This window comes from Terrapene carolina, unplaced genomic scaffold (assembly GCF_002925995.2).
Source record: "Terrapene carolina triunguis isolate 2854851 unplaced genomic scaffold, T_m_triunguis-2.0 Scaffold93, whole genome shotgun sequence".
Taxonomy (NCBI): domain Eukaryota; kingdom Metazoa; phylum Chordata; order Testudines; family Emydidae; genus Terrapene; species Terrapene triunguis.
Genome location: NW_020664444.1, coordinates 5,529,739 through 5,548,643, shown reverse-complemented (window position 1 = coordinate 5,548,643; position 18,905 = coordinate 5,529,739). Strand labels below are relative to the sequence as shown.

General features: G+C 42.3%; 1 protein-coding gene across 1 annotated transcript; it reads left to right on the top strand.

Moving 5' to 3' along the window:
* Window positions 1-828: 828 nt before the first annotated feature.
* Window positions 829-18,020, top strand: TEKT4 (tektin 4). Its single transcript, XM_024212471.2, has 6 exons — window positions 829-1,362; window positions 9,875-9,945; window positions 12,837-12,980; window positions 13,821-14,043; window positions 15,811-15,965; window positions 17,804-18,020. The coding sequence occupies exons 1-6, from the start codon at window positions 829-831 to the stop codon at window positions 18,018-18,020; spliced, it is 1,344 nt and encodes a 447-aa protein (XP_024068239.2).
* Window positions 18,021-18,905: the final 885 nt, after the last annotated feature.

Genomic DNA, 18,905 nt, shown 5'->3' with positions numbered 1-18,905 from the left:
CTGCCAGCAGCTCACGGCCGTGGGCTGTTCTTTCACCAAGAAGTTCCAAGCATTCAGTACAGTGTCAACCCGTGAAACGCAGCGTTTGCAGCGGGTCTCTGAAAGCTCTGCGGGATGCATCTGCTTCCATGAAACAAAGAGATGGCCACGGCTGATGGACAGTACGTCCAGTAACAAAGGGGCAGGCAATGCGGCAGCTGTCTTGTCGCCCACGGTGAGGGCATGGATGACCTCATGTGAGGTCACAGAGTAAATGCTACAGGGCCCAGGCCCTGTGTGACTCTGAGGAGGGGAAGAGAGCCCCTACCAAAGGCTCCTGCGCCCCCTGCCAGCCAGCTGTACCCACGAGGGTCAGCCCGGCCCCTTCCACACAAAGCAAGGCACACTCTGCTCCCCCCCAAACCAGGTGCTCTGGCCCTTTAAGAGCAGGAGTACAGTCCCCCTCCCACTCTCATGGAACGTTCCCTCAGGCACTGCAACGCCATTGGTTGGCACCGTCACTCCAGGCAACCGGGGGTCGGGCACGCTCACCGTCGCCTGGCTCGAGTTTCCCTACGGCGTAGAACGTTGCCTAGGCGCATCTGCTCTCCCATTGGCTGCCACCGTCGCCCGGGCAACGACGGGCGCGGCCGGGACGCTAACCCGTCACCGTCTCGGGTTTCCCTGGCGAAGGGTCCCCCAGCGGACCCGCTCCCTCATTGGCTGGCCGCCGTCGCCGGGGCAACGGGAGGACGCTGAGCGAGGCGCCGTTGGAAGGCCCCGCAGCGAGCCGCGGCCTTTCCTGATCGCGGTGCCCGGGGCCGGGCCGCTGTGCGGCGGGAAGCGAGCATGGCTCAGAGCGGGGTGCTGCTGACCCGGGAGCCGGCGCCGCAGGCGGTGCCGGTGTCCGAGCTGCCCATGAAGGTGTACGAGGCGGCGCTGAACACGGGGCCGGACTCCTCGTGCGGCCTGGCCACGGCCGGCTTCCGCACCGCCAAGTACCTGACCGAGGAGTGGCACCAGCACAACTACGCCCAGTACCACCAGGCCTTCGCCGACCGCGACGGCTCCGAGCGCTGCCGCCACGAGTCCCAGAGCCTGGCCGCCTACGCCGCCGCCCTGGCCCAGCGCACCCAGGAGGACTCCACCGCCAAGCTGGGCCAGCGCCTCCAGGACACGCACTTCTGGAAGGCCGAGCTCCAGAGAGAGATCGAGGACCTGACGACCGAGACCGACCTGCTGGCGGCCCAGAAAGTGCGGCTGGAGCGGGCGCTGGACGCCACCGAGGTGCCCTACACCATCGCCACCGACAACCTGCAGTGCCGCGAGAGGAGGCAGCCGGCGGACCTGGTTCGGGACCAGGTGGAGACGGAGCTGCTGAAGGTGAGTGGGGATGGGGCCTGTCATGAGGCCTTCCACAGCCAGCCTCGGCTCTAAAATGCCCAGGGGCTACAATACCCTAAGATAGACAGACTATGGCGGTCACAGCCCATGGAGACATGTCCCAGTCCCAGCAGAACACAGACCTGGCTCTACTTTCCCGGCCTTGTGCCCTGGCATGTTCACAACGCTTTGGTTCTAACTGCTTGGGCATGACAAAGGGAGACCAAAGATCCTTGCCTGCTACCTCTCCCCCTTGATCCTGGTCTGGATATTGAATCCGCGCCGGTTGCTGCCAACTCCACCTGGCAGGAGGGTTACACAAGCAAGTTCAGAAGGGAGGCCTCTGAGGTGGACATGGAGCATCACATGCTGGCATGAGACATCCATGGGCTGCACCGCCATATAAAATATAAGGTGCCAGTTATGTGCCACCCTAGGTTCTTGGCTAGTTGCCAGTTGCAACCCTTGGGTGGGCAAAGTCCAGCCACCGTTCTCATAACTGTATTCCTGGACATGGGATTGTTTTTGTCCCGCTGAGGGAAAGAGAGAGAGAAGTGGTGTTTCAACACAAAGCAGGATCTTTATCATACTGCAAGATGGATACGGTGTTGAGATGACAAGGTGACAGCGTAGGCAGGCAGAGGGCATATACAGATGGTACTTTTCTGACAAACTGAGTTTAGCAAACATGAAATAATCTGTTTCAGAACATGTTCCCCAAAGAGAGTCTCCTGCATCCAGCAGAAACTTTAGCACCTTCTTTGGAGATGCTGGGATTTTCAATGCGATATTGTGTGCAAAATTCGCTGGGCCAAATTCTGCTCTCATAGCTGTACAATTCCATGAATGTAATTGTGGTTGCACGGATGTAACTGAGGACAGATTCTGGACCCATTTTACATTCTGGAATTCTCCTTATTCTTGCATCTAAGGTTAATACCTACTTGTTTGCAATCTCCAATATATTTTGAAGATGACAAAATTGATTCAGGATGAGTTATTGATCAGATTAAATGGCAATATTAGTATTTAGAAAAAAACAGAGCTGGACTTCATAGTGGATGGGAAGCAATTAGGATATTATAGGAGTTCTTTAATTGGGATCATGCAGATGATGTAACCAGTGTTCATGGGAATATTCTAGTTGATCCTAAAAATATGAGGTTACTATTAGATACCATAAAAGATAATGCAGTGGCCTGTCCTTCTGCTGCATAAACATTAACATGATTAATCCCAGATTATCAAGCAGAAATTCCCCCAACAAGCTGTTGATACTTTATGGAGAACTTTGTCAAACATACATTTACAAAAATATTTGTCTGGCATAGCTTATTTCCTGTATTTCTCACCTGTTACTCACTATTATGAAGGATACTTAGTTCATTTCTAAGGAGTCCACCTGCTCCTGCTGCTAGTTCTTCACTTTAAATCGTATTTCTGTTTCTGACGACAAAGCATCAACAGCCAACTGGAGATGTCATAAAGAAAGAATGATGTGATTTCAGATGCGGCATAAGCACCAGAAGCAGATGAACTCTTGAGAAGCTAAGATTCTGTTACCATGCCAATGACCTTTGCAATGAGGAACGAGGGAAAGGAATGAATAATATGAGAATAATAACAACAGTGCAAGAGTTAACTGAAATGCATGGATTTTGCAGCAGAGATGTTTGCAAATAGAATGATTTGAAGTGAATTCTTTGTGACTTTGCCAGCTTTTTATGCTAAATGCCCCACTCTCATTCCAGGAAATCAATCTCTATCTTGTATGTCTTGCTGTTTCCAATCATAGAACAGTAATACTTGTCACTCGGCCATGAGTTCAGACTGCTCATTGCTCAGATTTCAAAGTTAATGGTTTGATTCGCTGGTGGGTATATTTCCATTTGCATATTGATTTGGAGGAGTTATGCGGTTTTATTAAAATTTTTTTCCAAATCCTGTTCACCCTGTCCAACCACGTTCCACTCTAACCCCTCCCTCAAGCAATGGAGAATCAGAGCTGCTCGTTCTCTGTTTGTCATTTCCTCCTTCGGAACTGGGACGGGGACGATGGGCCATATGTTCCTCTCTCAAGTGAAAACTCAAAGGAAGGGAAACAGTGTTCCAAAGACGCTACCTAGTCAGCTGTGTGGAGAGTCTGACATACATTCCCTTGGGCAGAGGTTTGTTTGATCGCCTGGGGAAATTGAATTCCAGGGTGTCTGTCCAATTGATTCAGTCCCTCTTCACTGATTTCACGCCCCCCTTCCCTACTAGTAGGCTTGGCACATTCCAGCCTTATTTCTGTCGATACCCCCAATATGGCAGTGCACTAGTCTCCATAGAATCATAGACTTGTTGGGTTGCAAGGGACCACGGGAGGCCATGCTGAGGCAGGAAGGTCTATTTAGCCTGCCCCTGACAGGTGTTTGTCTAACCCGTTCCAGTGCTTAAATCCTTAGAGTTAGAAAGTTTTTCCTAATATCTAACCTAAATCTCCCTTGCTGCAAAGTAAGCTGATTGCTTCTTCTCCTACCGGTGTGCTTGGCGAGGAGCCCCGTTCATTCCCCCTGGGAAATCTGTCATTTGTGGGGATGGATGTATCAAGTAGAGTGGTTACTCCCTGGCCGCCCAAATCCACACAGCTGTAGCTATGTGGGGGTGAGGTGGAAACAGACAGAGCAGGTTACTGCTCCCTTTCCTGTCATTTTGGGGCCTTTTCACTGATATGTGGGATCCTTTGCTCTCCTCTGCTCTGCAGTGGAAAGCATTTCTCAGTTCTTGAAGGTCAGATCCTGTATCTTGAGAGTCCCTGAAAGATAGGCACCTTCTCAGCAGCGCTTGGGCACATGGAAGTTAGGAGCCTAAATACCTTTGATGATCTGGGCAAGGGTGTTTATAGAGACAGCACCAACAGACATGCAAGCTGGGGAAACCCTTTGCATGGAAGGGTGATTTCCTTTTCCTTCCAGCAGAAGTCAACAGATGACCACAGTAAGAAACCAGGGGTAGCTAGAGGGAAGATTTCTTGCTACTTTTTGTCGTATAGAGGGTTTCAGCCTCTCTCTCTCCTAGTGGTATTAGAGGGAGGAGTCATATCGAGAACACATAGGGTGATATGTAATACTGCCAGTTTCACTACTACCACAATGAGGGATGAATATGTTTCAGTGAAAGCTCTTCAGGTGAGTAATATAAATCAGCTGTGAAGTACTTAGGTGACTTTTACTTAGAAAGGAGTGAATCAACTTAGATGACATATTGAAGTGATGTATTTTAAGGGCAGTTCCGGTTAGGAAAGGGAGTTTGGAGGAAGGAGCAGAATGGTCTTTCCTGATGAATAAAGATGCTTATTTTTATTTCTTCCAACATCAGACTACTGCACGTGAAATGTCTGAACTCCAGAAAAACTAAACATGCATCTAACTCTGAGTGATGTATTTTACTATCATAGCACAGCTCATCATCTACTCTAAATCTCCTCTGCGTCATTGTAATGCCAGGTTAATAACTTTGTGTGCCTGCATCTAATATTATATTATAAGCACTAGCATGGGCTTGTCAGATGGTGGTATAAATCATGTGTCAGGTGTGTATATTCTGCATGTCAAATTGTATTTCTACACATGCAGTCTCCGGATTGATTAATTTAGGGCCAAATGCTACCCTGGTTTATGCAGGAAACTCTGCTTATACCTCCCTGGTTTAAGAAACTCACAAACAATTGCTTTTAAAAATTCCCATTATTTTCTCCAAGTGATGTTAATGACATACACATAATTATGCATTGTGATGGATTTATCACTAGATTCATTCTACTTAGGAAAACATCATCTATAACACCATAAAACTAAAAACTGTAATAAAATTAATTACCTACTAAATTTTAAACTATAAAATGTTCATTTTGTTTTTAATTGACAATCATTTTATGATGGCCACAAAGATTATTATTATTAACTATGGAAAAGAAAAGTGAAAATTAACCAAGATCTCTTTAGATTTCATAACAGATGAGACGACCACATATACGTGAGAACATTAAAGATTGGAATGAGAACATATCGTCCATCAAGACCTATACTTACAACTCTGAGAAATACAAATCTACATTAATGTCATTGTCTGAATCACAAAAGTCCTGCTAGTGACTAAAATCCTTTAATATCCCCTTCCTCTCATAATATATGCAGGGCCTTCAAGTTGATTAATACTACAGTTCCATGCACACTCTAAATAAAGATAATATAGACTCATAGAATCATAGGAATGTCGGGCTGGAAGGGATCTTGAGAAGTCATCAAGTCCAGCCTCCTCTGCTGAGGTTGGAGAAAGTAAACCTAGACCAGCCCTGACATGTGTTTGGAGATTTTTAAGAACCAGTTGGACAATGATGGGATTCCACAACCTTGGAAACCTATTCCACAGCTTAACTACCCCTATAGTTATAACAACCCTTAACATATTTGAAGACTATCAAGTTCTCCCTCAATCTTCTTTTTGCCAGACTAAACATGTCCATTTTTTTTTAACCTGTCCTCATAGATCAGGTTTGCTAAACCATGTTTCATTTTTGTTGCCCTCCTCTGGACTGTCTCCAATTTGTCCACATCTTTCCTAAACTGTGCTGCCTATAATTGGACACAGTACTCCAGGTGAGGCCTCACCAGTGTCAAGTAGAGCGGGACAATACCTCCTGGGTCTTACATACGACACTCCTGTTAATACATCCCAAAAAGATATTAGCCTTTTTCGTAACTGCATCACATGGTTGACTCTTATTCAATTTGTAATCTACTGTAACCCCTGGATCCTTTCAAGCAGTACTACCACCTAGCCAATTATTCCCTGTTTTGTAGCTGTGCATTTGATTTTTCCTTCCTCGTATACATTCTATAAATATATTCTACCACTTGTTAAACCACAAACCTCTCCCCATGGGGAGTCAGAGTGATGGCAGGATTTGGTCCTAATTAGCTATGCTTCCAGACTCTGACTCCCTTTATCATGGATGCTCATGGAAGCAGTGAAATTTCCAACAGCATCAGGCTGTGTTCCCCTGCAGGCCTGGGGAGCCAACTCCTTTGACCCGTTCCAGCTGGCCCCCTCCAAATCTGCAGCCTTGAACTCTGTGAAGCCACATGGAGGAGCTTCTGCAGGTTTGCGGTTGGGGAAAGAGGGCGCATGCTGTAGAGGCAAAACTTCCCCTTTTTTTAAGCACCACTAGAATTGTCAACTTTCTAATCACACAAAACCGAGCACCCCTACCCCCGCCCCTTCCCCGAGGCCTCACCTCCCGCTTAATACATTTCCCCTCCCTCGGTGGCTCGCTCACCCCCACCCTCACTCATTTTCACTGGGCTGGGGCAGGAGGTTGGGATGTGGGAAGGGGTGTGGGCTCCTAACCCTAACCGGACACCTGGTCACCCTAAGCACCTCACCAACTCCATTTCCTATACAGATATGAAGGGGAGTGTATGGGGAGACTTTGGCAAACCAGTAAAGTGCCTGAAACCACTATGGCTTATTGTTAAAAAGCAACCTAGTCAGCAAGCTGTAAATTGGCCATTCAGCAAACTCAGCTTGACCAAGGCAGGAGGGGAGGGGTTTTTGGGGTGCCACGGAAGGGGCAGCTTGACCCCGCGTCCTTCCTGATAAGAATTGTGTTGAAGTTGCTGATACATGCGTTTTAAAAGAGCAGGATATGCCCCAGGAATGTCTATTGGGGTCTCAGAGCTGCAGACTCTGGAAAAACCCACACCTGGTTAATCAATAATCAGAAGGAACCTCTTGCTTGAAACTGCTTACTTAACAAGGTTTCTTTAAGGGACATGTCATTCTATTACTAATGTATAAATAAGAGGACTCCTTTGGGGGACTCTTCGGGACTAGTCTCTCCCTCTGGATGCATCTTGTGTTCCCCAGCGGCAGACGGGCTGCCACTGTGCCACTCGAAAGCCACACTCAGCTTTGGTAATTATCAAGGGTTGGGGGTGTTTTACTAATCTTGTTGCGGACGTGTGTAAGTGCTTGAGACTAGTAAAGTTTAGCTTTAAGTGAAAGCACTCTTGTGTTGTCCTGTTTGTGCCAGCCATCTATCGGTCGGACGGCCGTGTCTCCCCTGATTTATTTCCTGACACCTCCTTGCACAGAGTAAAGTTACCAAGAGCTTTGGGTTGAAAGAACCCCGGGTAACAGGAAGCATTTTGCATTGGCGAGCATGAATCCTACATAGCTCAATCATATTTATCCCTCTGTCTCTTATTTGGTAAGCTGTCTTCAGTTCCGAGCCAGTGAAGATTTACACAAGTGCCTAACTTTAGGCACTCAATAGGCCCACTGAACTTAGTGGGTTAAAGATAAGCACATGCATACATTTTGGAGGATTGGGGCCTTAATCGGGAATATTTAGCGTCCAATCCCACAGCTTTTATTCAGGCAAAACTCCCACTGAACTTTGCCTGAGTAATAATGCAGAAACTGGAGGGCCTTTAGGTGTCTTTTCCTAGTTTGAACATACTCGACGTTTTTATTTGCACACATTGTTTTAGGGTAGGAGGGAAGCTCATCTACTTTAAGGTTTGGGGTTAAATCAGGAACGCTAAACTTTCCCACAGAGCTAAAAGGCATGGTTACTGAAGTGGTTCCTGGCTGTTTGTTTCATAAGGTTGTTCTGCCAGTTTATGCAGCTTAAGAATTAGCATGGAGTTTATTTTAAATGTCATGAAAAATCATATGGCAGATCAGCATCCAGAAGTGGTTGTTATTTAAACCTGTGTGTCTGGAGCACATTAGGTTTATCTACTTCCCACTAGCATTATGGCTGCCATTGATTACGGGTATTGCTTCTGCATTTCGGAAGTATTCTATGTAAGTGCATATCTCCCCCAGCGGAAATGCAGTTACTTTTATTGGAGGTCATTCAACAAGAGTTTCCTTTATTTTAGTACCGCGTCTCTTTTTCCATGTAAGAGACCTATTAATTGGTAATGGAAGGCTTTTCATATTCAAAGCTGTGCAATTAAATTGCACATTGATCACAGGTAATACTATTGCCTCTTTATTTATACTGGGGATACACAATACAACATGAAATCAATTATCTTTAATGGTATTTCAAATACTGAGTCTTGCTAAATCTTTTAAAATATTTGTAACAAAATGGTGCTGTCTAACAATTCAACCCTCGAAACATTTCCTTCCTTGGTATTCCTGATTGCAAGGGCATTTTATTAAAGAGACACTATCAATTTTTTTTAATAGGTTTCGTTTTAACTGTGCATCTCAGAATCTTAAAAATACCATTTTCACCCTGATCAGACGTTTCCTTTTTTCTGTTTAAAATAAATTGTTCTTTATTTTTTTCCTCCTTTGTTTCTTATGGAGAATAAACTGATATGTCAGTGACTTGTATATATCCTTATTTGTCTAAAACATTGTAATATAATCAACTGGCGCAAGCACAGTTCTAAGAATAGGATTTGTTAGTAAATACGTTCTCTCTCTGCTGGCCAGATGACTGTCATTGGAGTAGAATAGCAACATTAATGAGGAGTTTTTTATGTCCTCTAGCTCTTTTTAATGTCTAGGCCACAAATAATAATGGAGGAAATAAGGTAGGAAATGTGGTATCTTTTATTGGACCACCTAATAAATAACAGTGTATAAACTTCCAGGTCAGAAAGGTCACTTCATTAGGTATTGGTAGTTCAGGAACAAAGCAAACTTCTTACAATCTAAGATGTTTCCTTGTTCAATAAAGGATATTTTAAAATACAGACTTTTAGTTTCCTATCCAAATAAATTTAATGATGAAATTAGCATGATAAATCAGTTCAACCTGGGGCTTTAGACATCTGTCCCATTATCAAGGAGGTGGGTTAACTCTTCAGGGCATAAACTAATCACCTGCTGGCTTTAGGAGACAATTGTTCCTCCATCTACAACATTGTTGAACTGACTACATGCATTATGAGATTTTTCCATATTCCTTGGTGTTGTCCATTACCAGATGCAGGATTCTGGACTAAGTTGGTCTGATCCGATATGACAAGGCTTTGAAATTCAATAGATTATTTTTCAATGGGTGCCTTAAAGCCATTTAAACATACAATAATTTTGTAAAAGGTCTAGCACCAACATCTATATACATCTATATAGCAACCTGCACAGCTGCAAATCTTGTATTAAATATGATAAAAACATATTCCTTCCTCTTAATATACATGCAGTATTAAAACAACAAATTCTAAAGAATGGAAATACTTTAAGCATTAGTTCATTTTTAGATCAGTGTCACAAACCTGTAATTTATTGAGTGAATTCAATGTTGATTGATCTACCTTATATTTGAATCATATCTAACTCTGCAGAAGATCTTGACAAAGTCTTTACAGTCATGAAAAATAGTGTCACAAAGAGAATGGATAATTAGTGGACAATTTAGCAATGCACCAGTAGCGGTTGAAAGCAAAGGTCTCTGAAAATGGGATGTACTGAATACCATAATTTTTATATTTTTATCTAGGAAGTTGAACTTATCAGAAATGTACAAGAACTTCTGAAAAGAACTTTGATGCAAGCTGTTAACCAGATGCAGTAAGATGCTTTTCACTGTTCCCAAATACTTAATGATTTATAGGACCAAATTAATTCCTGACATCTATGGACACAACTGTCAGTAGGTGAAATTCACAAGGCCTATGCACTACCTACCATTCTATTTAAGCCCTCAAAATAGATACAATTACATATATGGAAAGGCAGCATTGGAAGCAAGCCAGGTGGTGTAAGAGAAGTGCCACGTCTTTTTGTAATGATAGTTTCCATTATTCTATAACATTAGGTCAAATTTTTCATCTTGCTTTCAAATATATCTGTTTAGTTCTGTGATGGCTCAAAATTGCATGTAAGTAGAAGTACGGTAAAAACATTTTATTCTGTTGAAGTCACTGCTCTATTGCATTGGGACTAGTACAGCTATTTTAAAATCTCTTTTTAAACAATTTGTTAGAAAAAAGTACCTTTTCCCCCCAGAGCTGTTGCCATCAGATGTCAGTATGAACTAAGGAAGTGAAAAAAACCGACAGTATCCTTGCTAGTATGGAAGTCTGTTGCTCTTGAAAAGTAGTGTTTACTTTTATGTTACAATATACCAGTCCGGAAATAAGATGTTTACTAAATTCTAAGGTATTTCAAGGTGAGACAATTAATAGTACACATTACATTTAAAAATCTTTTATTCTTATCAGCCAGCATTTGTCATATTTTGTTAGCTATAAAGCAGAATATTATTTTTAATAAAGAATGCTTATAAAAATCACTCAACAATTTCAGATAGTTTAATTACCTCTGTGACGGGTTACCCCCCACTCCGGGGTGCCACCTGATGTACTGAGGTACCACTGATCCCGCCTGTTCCACCAGCCTGGGCTCCCTTACTTTGATCTACTGAGCCAGGCCCTCAAGCCTCCTCCAGCACACACAGATAGGGACACACCCAGCTGCAGAATGACATGGACACTGAAATCAACTCTGCATGGGAAGACTCAGCTAGGGAATTGCCCAGGACTCATGTGCACACCCCCTCTGGGGTGAAAACCCAAAATTGTATCATCTTGCGCTGCACAGAGAAAGGTACAGCGTAAGCTTATTGAAATTCACCTCCTCCCTCAATGTGGAGGAAGATAGGCACAGCTCCCCCCCACCCCCCCAGTAATGAATTCCACAAACTGGGTTCAGAGAAAACAAAAACAAGTTTATTAACTAAGTGTTTATAAGGGATGGCAAACAGATCAAAGCAGATTACTGAGCAAATAAAACAAACACGCAAACTAAGCTTAATACACTAAAGAAACGGGTTACAAGTAGTAATTTCTCACCCTAAATGTTGCTTTAGGCATTTCTTTCACAGGCCAGACACCTTTTCCAGCCTGGGCTCAGCTCTTCCCCCCCTTTTGTCTTTCTTAGGCCTTGTTTACACTGCCACTTTACAGCGCTGCAACTTTCTTGTTCAGGGGTGTGAAAAAAACACCCTTCTGAGCGCTGCAAGTTTCAGCTCTGTAAAGTGCCAGTGCAGACAGTGCACCAGCGCTGGGAGCTACTCGCCTCATGGAGGTGGTTTTTTTAGAGAGCTGGGAGAGCTCTCTCCCAGCGCTGGTGCCATGACTACACAGCCACGTTAAAGCGCTTCTGCTAGCGAAGACATACCCTTAGATGTTTCCAGCAGTCATCCTGGGCGGGGATTCAGTGAAGAAAGAACCCTGATTAACTCACTTCCCTGCCTTAAATAGGATTTACATACGGCAGGAATCCTTTGTCTTTCAGTGTGATTCCCACCCGGCTCAGTGGAAAAATACTGGTATTCTATGTTGGAGTCCAGTACCAGGTGACATGATCACATGACCCTGCAGTGTCAAAGCAGCCATGTGTCAAAGGCCATTTGTAGCATCCCAGAAAGCTTCTCCAGAAGGTGGGAGATTAGCATCTTCAAAGACCTAGTGTTCTCCCTAATGGTTCATTGACTTGTCCCCAGCTAACCAGCCAGGCTGATTGCATTTTGTCTGGTGGGCATTCCCCAGGTGCAAACACTTCTGTAGTTAAGATGTATAGTCCATATTCCTAACTTTAGATACAAACATGATGCATGCATACAAATAGGATAATCATATTCAGTAAATCATTACCTTTCCAATGATACCTTACATGCCTTGTCTTGCACAAAACATATCATAGTTATGCTATAATCCGATTATAACAATATTTCTATGAAGAATATGGGCTGTTGCATCAAAACCTCCATCAAAGCACAATACAGGATCTATTGAGTGCAGACTTTACTTTGTATTAGTAATTGTTTTCAGATCGTCTTGGCATAGTATTACATAGGTTAACATTTGTAGACTTTTGATTCCTTAGTTCATACTGACATCTGGTGGTAACAGGCGAGAGAAAAATGGTACTTTTTATAACTAACTGTTGCTAAAGATCTTTAAATTAATTGTGGTAGGCAGGAGAGATTTAATTTAGAATAAAGCAACAGCTTTAATGTTTAATGTCATTATTACTGTGTTTTCTGAGGATCAAATCATGCTGTCTCCCGGATAAAAACTTTGGGTGAGTGGGAAAGAGGACTAAGAAAACCACGTGGGTCACATTATGGAGTTCCCATATGGGTCCCCTTTCCACCAGGATTACTCTGTGAAACCCCAGGTCCAGCTCCTCACCTCACCATCAGAGCTCCAGCTATTGCAGTTAGTACAGAGGAGAATTTGGGGGGGGGGGTGGAAGTGGGTAGTATGGTGCTGCCGTGCAAGGTTGGGGAAAGAGATTTTGGGCTGGAATTTTCAAAGGATCAGAAGGAGGATTTCCTACTCAGCTTTCTTTGAAAGTCCTAGGCTCTGTCCTCTGGACTCATACATTTGCATGATGTTGTTGCAAGGTCATATTATTTTTCCAGTACTGATTTGTGGGAATCTTCACCTTTTTAGATTAAATCGAGATCACAAGCAGATTTGTGAAATGGATTGGTCTGATAAAGTGGAAACGTACAACATTGATGACAAATGTGGAAGATACAATAACCAGAGCACCAACATCCAGTTCCATCCCAGCTCATCAAAGTTTGAGGAAAGGTGAGGACTACTTGTTATTAACCTATACAAGGAAAGCCATTGAGATGTAAAGGATCCTCTGTATCAGCTAAAACCACACCATTTCTGTAGATACGTTTATTTTATGCCGAACAAATACATATTATGTTTGCAAAATATCAATTCTTAGCAATAATTTGTTTTAAACATTTGGGGGGGGGGGTCATTCAAAACCCATTGAAGTCAATGCAAAGGCTCGATTAGATTGAATTACAGAAGCCCTGGGTTAGTTGTTGAAAGAAAAGTTTCACTCCTCTTATATAGAACAGAATTTTATTGCTTAACTATTATAAATGTTGTTGCTTTTCCTCCTCCAACCACTATTCCTGCAACGTAGTTTACAGAATGTTATAGAGTTCCTTCTGCTGCTCAACAGATGGCAAAGTATTACCACAGAATCATATTTCAGTCTGCTTTGTAGATAAGGTCGTCATGGATTGTAAAGCTTAATTGGCTAGAAATCCTAGTGCTTATGTACCGCTGTCTTAACAATGTTTGCCACTCTCAGTATAGTTAAGATTTATGAGTGATTCTTATTTTTTGTTTTGCCTTTATTCCTATTTGCTAAAGGTGATAGAACTTCTGAGATTCTATATAGTGTATCTCTCTCTGCTTCAGAACTGAGAGGACAGGTGAGAGTACTCCCGCCTGCTGTTCCCCCATGTTTTATTTATAGTAATACTAAAGCATGCATGCCGTAGCAGGAAAGTTTATGGGATGATAAAACCCAAGGAAATGGAACAGTTCTGTTTTGGCTTTTCTTTTCCATTGCAACTTGAACAAAGTTCTTCATGAGAGTGATTTCTGGCCTATCCCTTACAGTGCCTCAACGCCTGAAACCTGGGCAAAATTCAGCCATGACAACATCTATAGGGCAGAGCGAGAGCGACTGGCTTCCATCAACCTCCGTTTATTGATTGACAATATCCTGCATGACACAGCTGAGGATCTGCGCTTGCAGTGCGCTGCCGTTGATGAGGCTTTTGCTAAACGCTGCGAAGAAATGGAAGATGCAAAACACAAACTGGAACATCATTTGAAAAAAGTAAGGGTGCCCCTGAGTTTATTAGCTAAGCCGCTTCCATTAGTTTTCATACATATTGAGATCATCACAGTAGAATGATCAAGAAAGAAGAGTTGCTTAGTCCATGTAGAGTATAGAATAGTATTTGTGTCAGTTTAGTATCTGATAGGGTTTCCAGTTGTGACCCCGATTCAGCAGAGCACCTAAGCACATGCTTATATTTAAGTGTGTGCTTAAGTTCCGTTATTGTCACTGCTTCACTAAATCACGGTGGACTTAAAATGCATGCTCAAAGTTAAGCACATGTTTAAGTGCTTTGCTGAATCAGGGCCTAACTACTGCCCTGGCAAGGAAATGAACTCTAATAGGTGTTTCCCACCTGTCTAGCTGTAAAGTACTAGGTCAATATTCATCTCAGGTGTAGCCCCGCTAAAGTCAGTGGAATTAACCCGGGGTGGATTTTCCCCCACTGTATCCATATGTGAACAGTGCACATTGTATATGCAAGACATATACACATACAACATAGACTCCTATTTAAAAGCTATTAATAGGGTGAGATGTTTCAAGATGTTGTTGGAGACAAAGTAAAAAGCTTTGGATCCCACTGAAGGGCAGCTCTGAGCTAGCAGAGGACGGGTGGGGGCGGCGGGGGAGAGAAATGGTAAAAGTTTTATGAACATGTCACTCGTAAATAGAAGCATCTACAGTAGTGTGCATTATGGTGCCTTTTCCATAACTTGTCTAATACACTAGTCAGAATATTTTTACGGTGACTGTACCTCTTCAAGGGAAGATTACAGTAGTCAGTATCATATACATCACTGCCAGTAACCACTAGTTGCCTCCCAAGATTATTTTTATTATTACACTCTTAAAAAGCGAGCATTTAGCATGGTACGCGATGCATTCTAAATGTATTACCTACTGTGTGTAAGGACAATACCATTGATATGGTACTCGTTTTTTAAGGGCATCCACTGTAATACTACTGAAGTTCTATGGGCATTAATGTGAATTTCCATTTTGTTTTTTCTCCTTAAAGTCCAACCAAGGGGCAGGTGGAACAAACTGACATTCAGCAACTCATGACTGAATAATTCTGTGAAAATGTGTAATACCCTGTAAAAAAAAAAATCCGAAATACAAATTCATAGGCCTTGATTCTACTGTTCTTTACACTGATTTAATTCTGGAGTGACTCCATCAAAGTCAGTGGAGTTCACTGGTTTTAAAGGAGATGAGAATCAGTATTTCTCACTTTTTCATGTGATTCCAGCTTCACTAATGCCAGAAAGCTGTGAACATAAGCCTAGGTAATCTTTCTGATCTAATTCAAAATAGCCTGTCACTTTTTGAGTAATTTACATTAATTGCAGTGCCAGAAATGATTCACTGAGATGGATTGTGCCATGAACAGGGTCTGATGAGAATACAAATAGCTCTGGTTAAGTGAAAAATTCTCTAAGTTATATCTGTTCTTATCAGTTTAATCAGCTGCAAAAATTCTTCAGCTTCTCTTTAAAGTGGACATGAGATTTTCCATTCTGCTCAGTGTAGGAATAGAGATAAGGAGACAAAAGAGCTTTATACGACCTTTGCACCTCCCATATTCTGGCGTCAACGAGAGGGCTACCCAGCAAGAGCAAAACTCCCCTTGATTCCTTGGGAGCTTGAAGAGGCCCCATCATTTAATGTCTGTAAAGTGCTATACACACAAATAGTACCATATACGTTAAATTTATTGTCTTAAACTTGTCTTTTCTCATGGATATTCACTTCAAACAGACCCTTAAGGAGATTGGAGATCAAGAAAACAACATTGCTGCTCTCAAACAAGCTATTAAGGACAAAGAAGCTCCACTGAAAGTGGCTCAGACAAGGCTGTATGACAGATCTTTTAGGCCCAACGTTGAGCTCTGCAGAGATCCAGCACAATTCAGGTAAGCACATTAAAGAGAGAGTCCTTAAAGACCCCAATTATATCAAAGATATTTTTGAGAACTTCTCCCTGGCAGAGACATACTGTGGCAAAGAAATAAATGGTTTACCTATTCACAAAAACGTGAATAAACCCTAACCCTAACCCTAACGTGTTATTGTGAATGGATGTATCATTGACTTCAATGGGTTGACATAGATTCAATGGAGTTTCACCCATTGACACCAGTTCTTAAATGTCAATGACCTAATCCCCAAGTTTAACGATGTCACTGCCACTGTTGTACGAAATCGTTTTGTAGCATGTGACCTTCAGCTCTTAATTACTGGGCTTGATTCCAATACCGTTCGCTGATGTCAACTGGGAGTTACGCCGTTGAAATCAGTGTAAAGAAGATCTGAATCAGGTCCAACATGTTTATAAATAGAGACTCCATAAACATCTCTGTCCGCTTTCTTCTTTGAACAGTGGGGTTCTTTACTTATCCAGCTGATCCAAAATAACCTGACAGGTTGTAGATAATTTGCAGCCAGTATGCTCTTGGCAGAGGTTCATTGTGAGGTGAATTATGCGGTGAATCAATTACACTTCAAGCACTATGAATGTAAATGGGCTGTGCATTTCCACAAGCTGAGAAAACTCATCAGCTCCTCCAAAGAACTAGCCGATGGCATTCGATTTTCAGTAATAATCCATTTAAAAACTGGAGGGCAATAAATCCTTTCAAATTAAAGGTCGGAATGTAATTTGTTACTCTTGATCTCATTATAGTGCTTGTAATTGATTCTCCCACATGTGTTTTTTTTCCCCCCTGCCCTTAGGAAAATTTGTGATCAGCTTTCCCAGTTGTTTATAGCAAAAATATACACCATTCAAAGCCAACATGCTGCTTCTCTCCTCTGTATAGTGCTGCGATAGGCTTACTTAATTCAAATGCTTTATGCTATCTCAGGCACATTCATTTAGGCCCTGATTCAGCAAACCATCCCTATTCAAAGCTCTTAAATATGTGCATTACCTATAATAGGATATAAGGGCATGCTTAAGTGCTCTGCTGAATAGGGATGTGTTTAATTGTTTTGCTGAAATGGGGCCTTATATTGTTTTACATTACTCCTCTCCCCCCAATACATACCCCTTATATAGCATCCCCTTTTCCCATGAAATAAACATTTGGGGGGGACTCCTGTGAACTTTTAATGAGAGTCGTGCACCTAACTGCCTTTTATGGCTTTGAAAATCTTCTCTACAATTCATTCTAAAAAGAACCTAAGGAACATTTTGTGATTTCACTTACATCAACATACATCTGACGTAACACCATGAGCTTCAGTAGTTCCTCCAGTTGTACACCAGCGAACGGGGGGAAAAAATTGGGCTTACATAAACGTTTAGACAGTCAAAAATCAATCAGTCATCTAAATCATCTTTAGCCCTTCAGCTGTTAACAAGGGATGCTTGCAGAATGGATTAGTATCTAGGACAATGGATCATTCTTTCATGACTATTCCGAATGGGGAAAGGTTATCTTGGAGTTTGTTGTTTTTACAATGTAAATTTTAGGAGACCTTTATAATTACAGTTGTTTTGAAATTATTCCGAGCTTTATCTTTATTGGAAGAGACTTCACTGACAGCTCGGAGAGCAGCTTCATTTCATAATCCTATAGCCCAAAGTCTTTAGCACCCACCTGGCCCTGCTAGCCGTTATACAGACTAACACCCAATTACTGTGCTGTTGAGTTTCAGAAGAACAAAGACTGCTAACCAGAGAACTATAACAGCTCACATGCCTTTGGAGCCTTCTTCTAATTTTGATTACTTATTTAATTCTATTCAGGTTGATCAGTGAAGTTGAAGAAATGACAGAGTCCATCGAGTCTCTGAAGCAGAAACTACTGGAGGCTGAACAGTCTCTGAGGAACCTGGAAGACACGCGGATGAGTCTAGAGAAGGAGATCGCTGTGAAATCGAACAGCATTTTTATTGATAGGCAGAAGTGCACGGCCCATCGCACGCGATACCCTGTTGTCCTTAAACTAGCAGGTTACCAGTAGCAATACCCTCTGTATTAATGATGTGAAGATTGGTAGAAAATCTTAACCTAAGATATTTAATTTTATAATAAGTGTGTAATATTGTAGTCAATAAGAAACGTAATTTGCTGTTAATTTCCTTTATTTAAATAAAAATGCATAAGCAGAACTTCGCAGTTGGCTGTGGTTCTTGCATTTGCATTCCACCTAAAATTTGATATCTGTTTTCTTTATGCTTGCGCAGTTCATACAGTATGTGATGTTTCAGGGCTTTTCCCCTCAGATCAAATAAATGAACGTGGGGGTTTTGGAACAAAGAAAGGCTTTTCTAGCTCCATCGTTTTCAAGCAACTTTATAGCGAACAAATAAGTGTGCTTGGGAAATAGAAGAACACGCACTTCAGTAAGGAAATAGATTAAATAGATTTTAGTTTCAAGCTGCCCAAGGGTTATGAAAGTAAAATTGTAGTTTTCACAGTCAGGTGACAATCTGAATACTAACTACACAAAGCAAACCCATGATACCTGGATGTATAATCTGGTATTGAATGAAATGATTTTAAACAATCAAAACCAATTCAGTTTACTTTTAAAGAGAAGCTAAACAGCTAGTGAACAGGGAATGCTCCTTTTTCTCACTGCCTTTACCACTGTCAGAGTCTACCTTTGATCTTTTCACGCTATTCCCACTGACATCAGTGGAAGTAATGTATGTGGATAGATAGTGAAATGTAACCTATGATGGGCAGTCAAAAGACACATCAATTCCATCTGCATCAGTAGAACCCTGTAACATACATCATTCATCTATCAGGTTACAGGTGCCAGTTTGCTGGATTTGTGATATACAGGATAAAAGGGGCTAAATGAAATAGATGTCCATTAAGGCAAATTCATTGTCTCCTA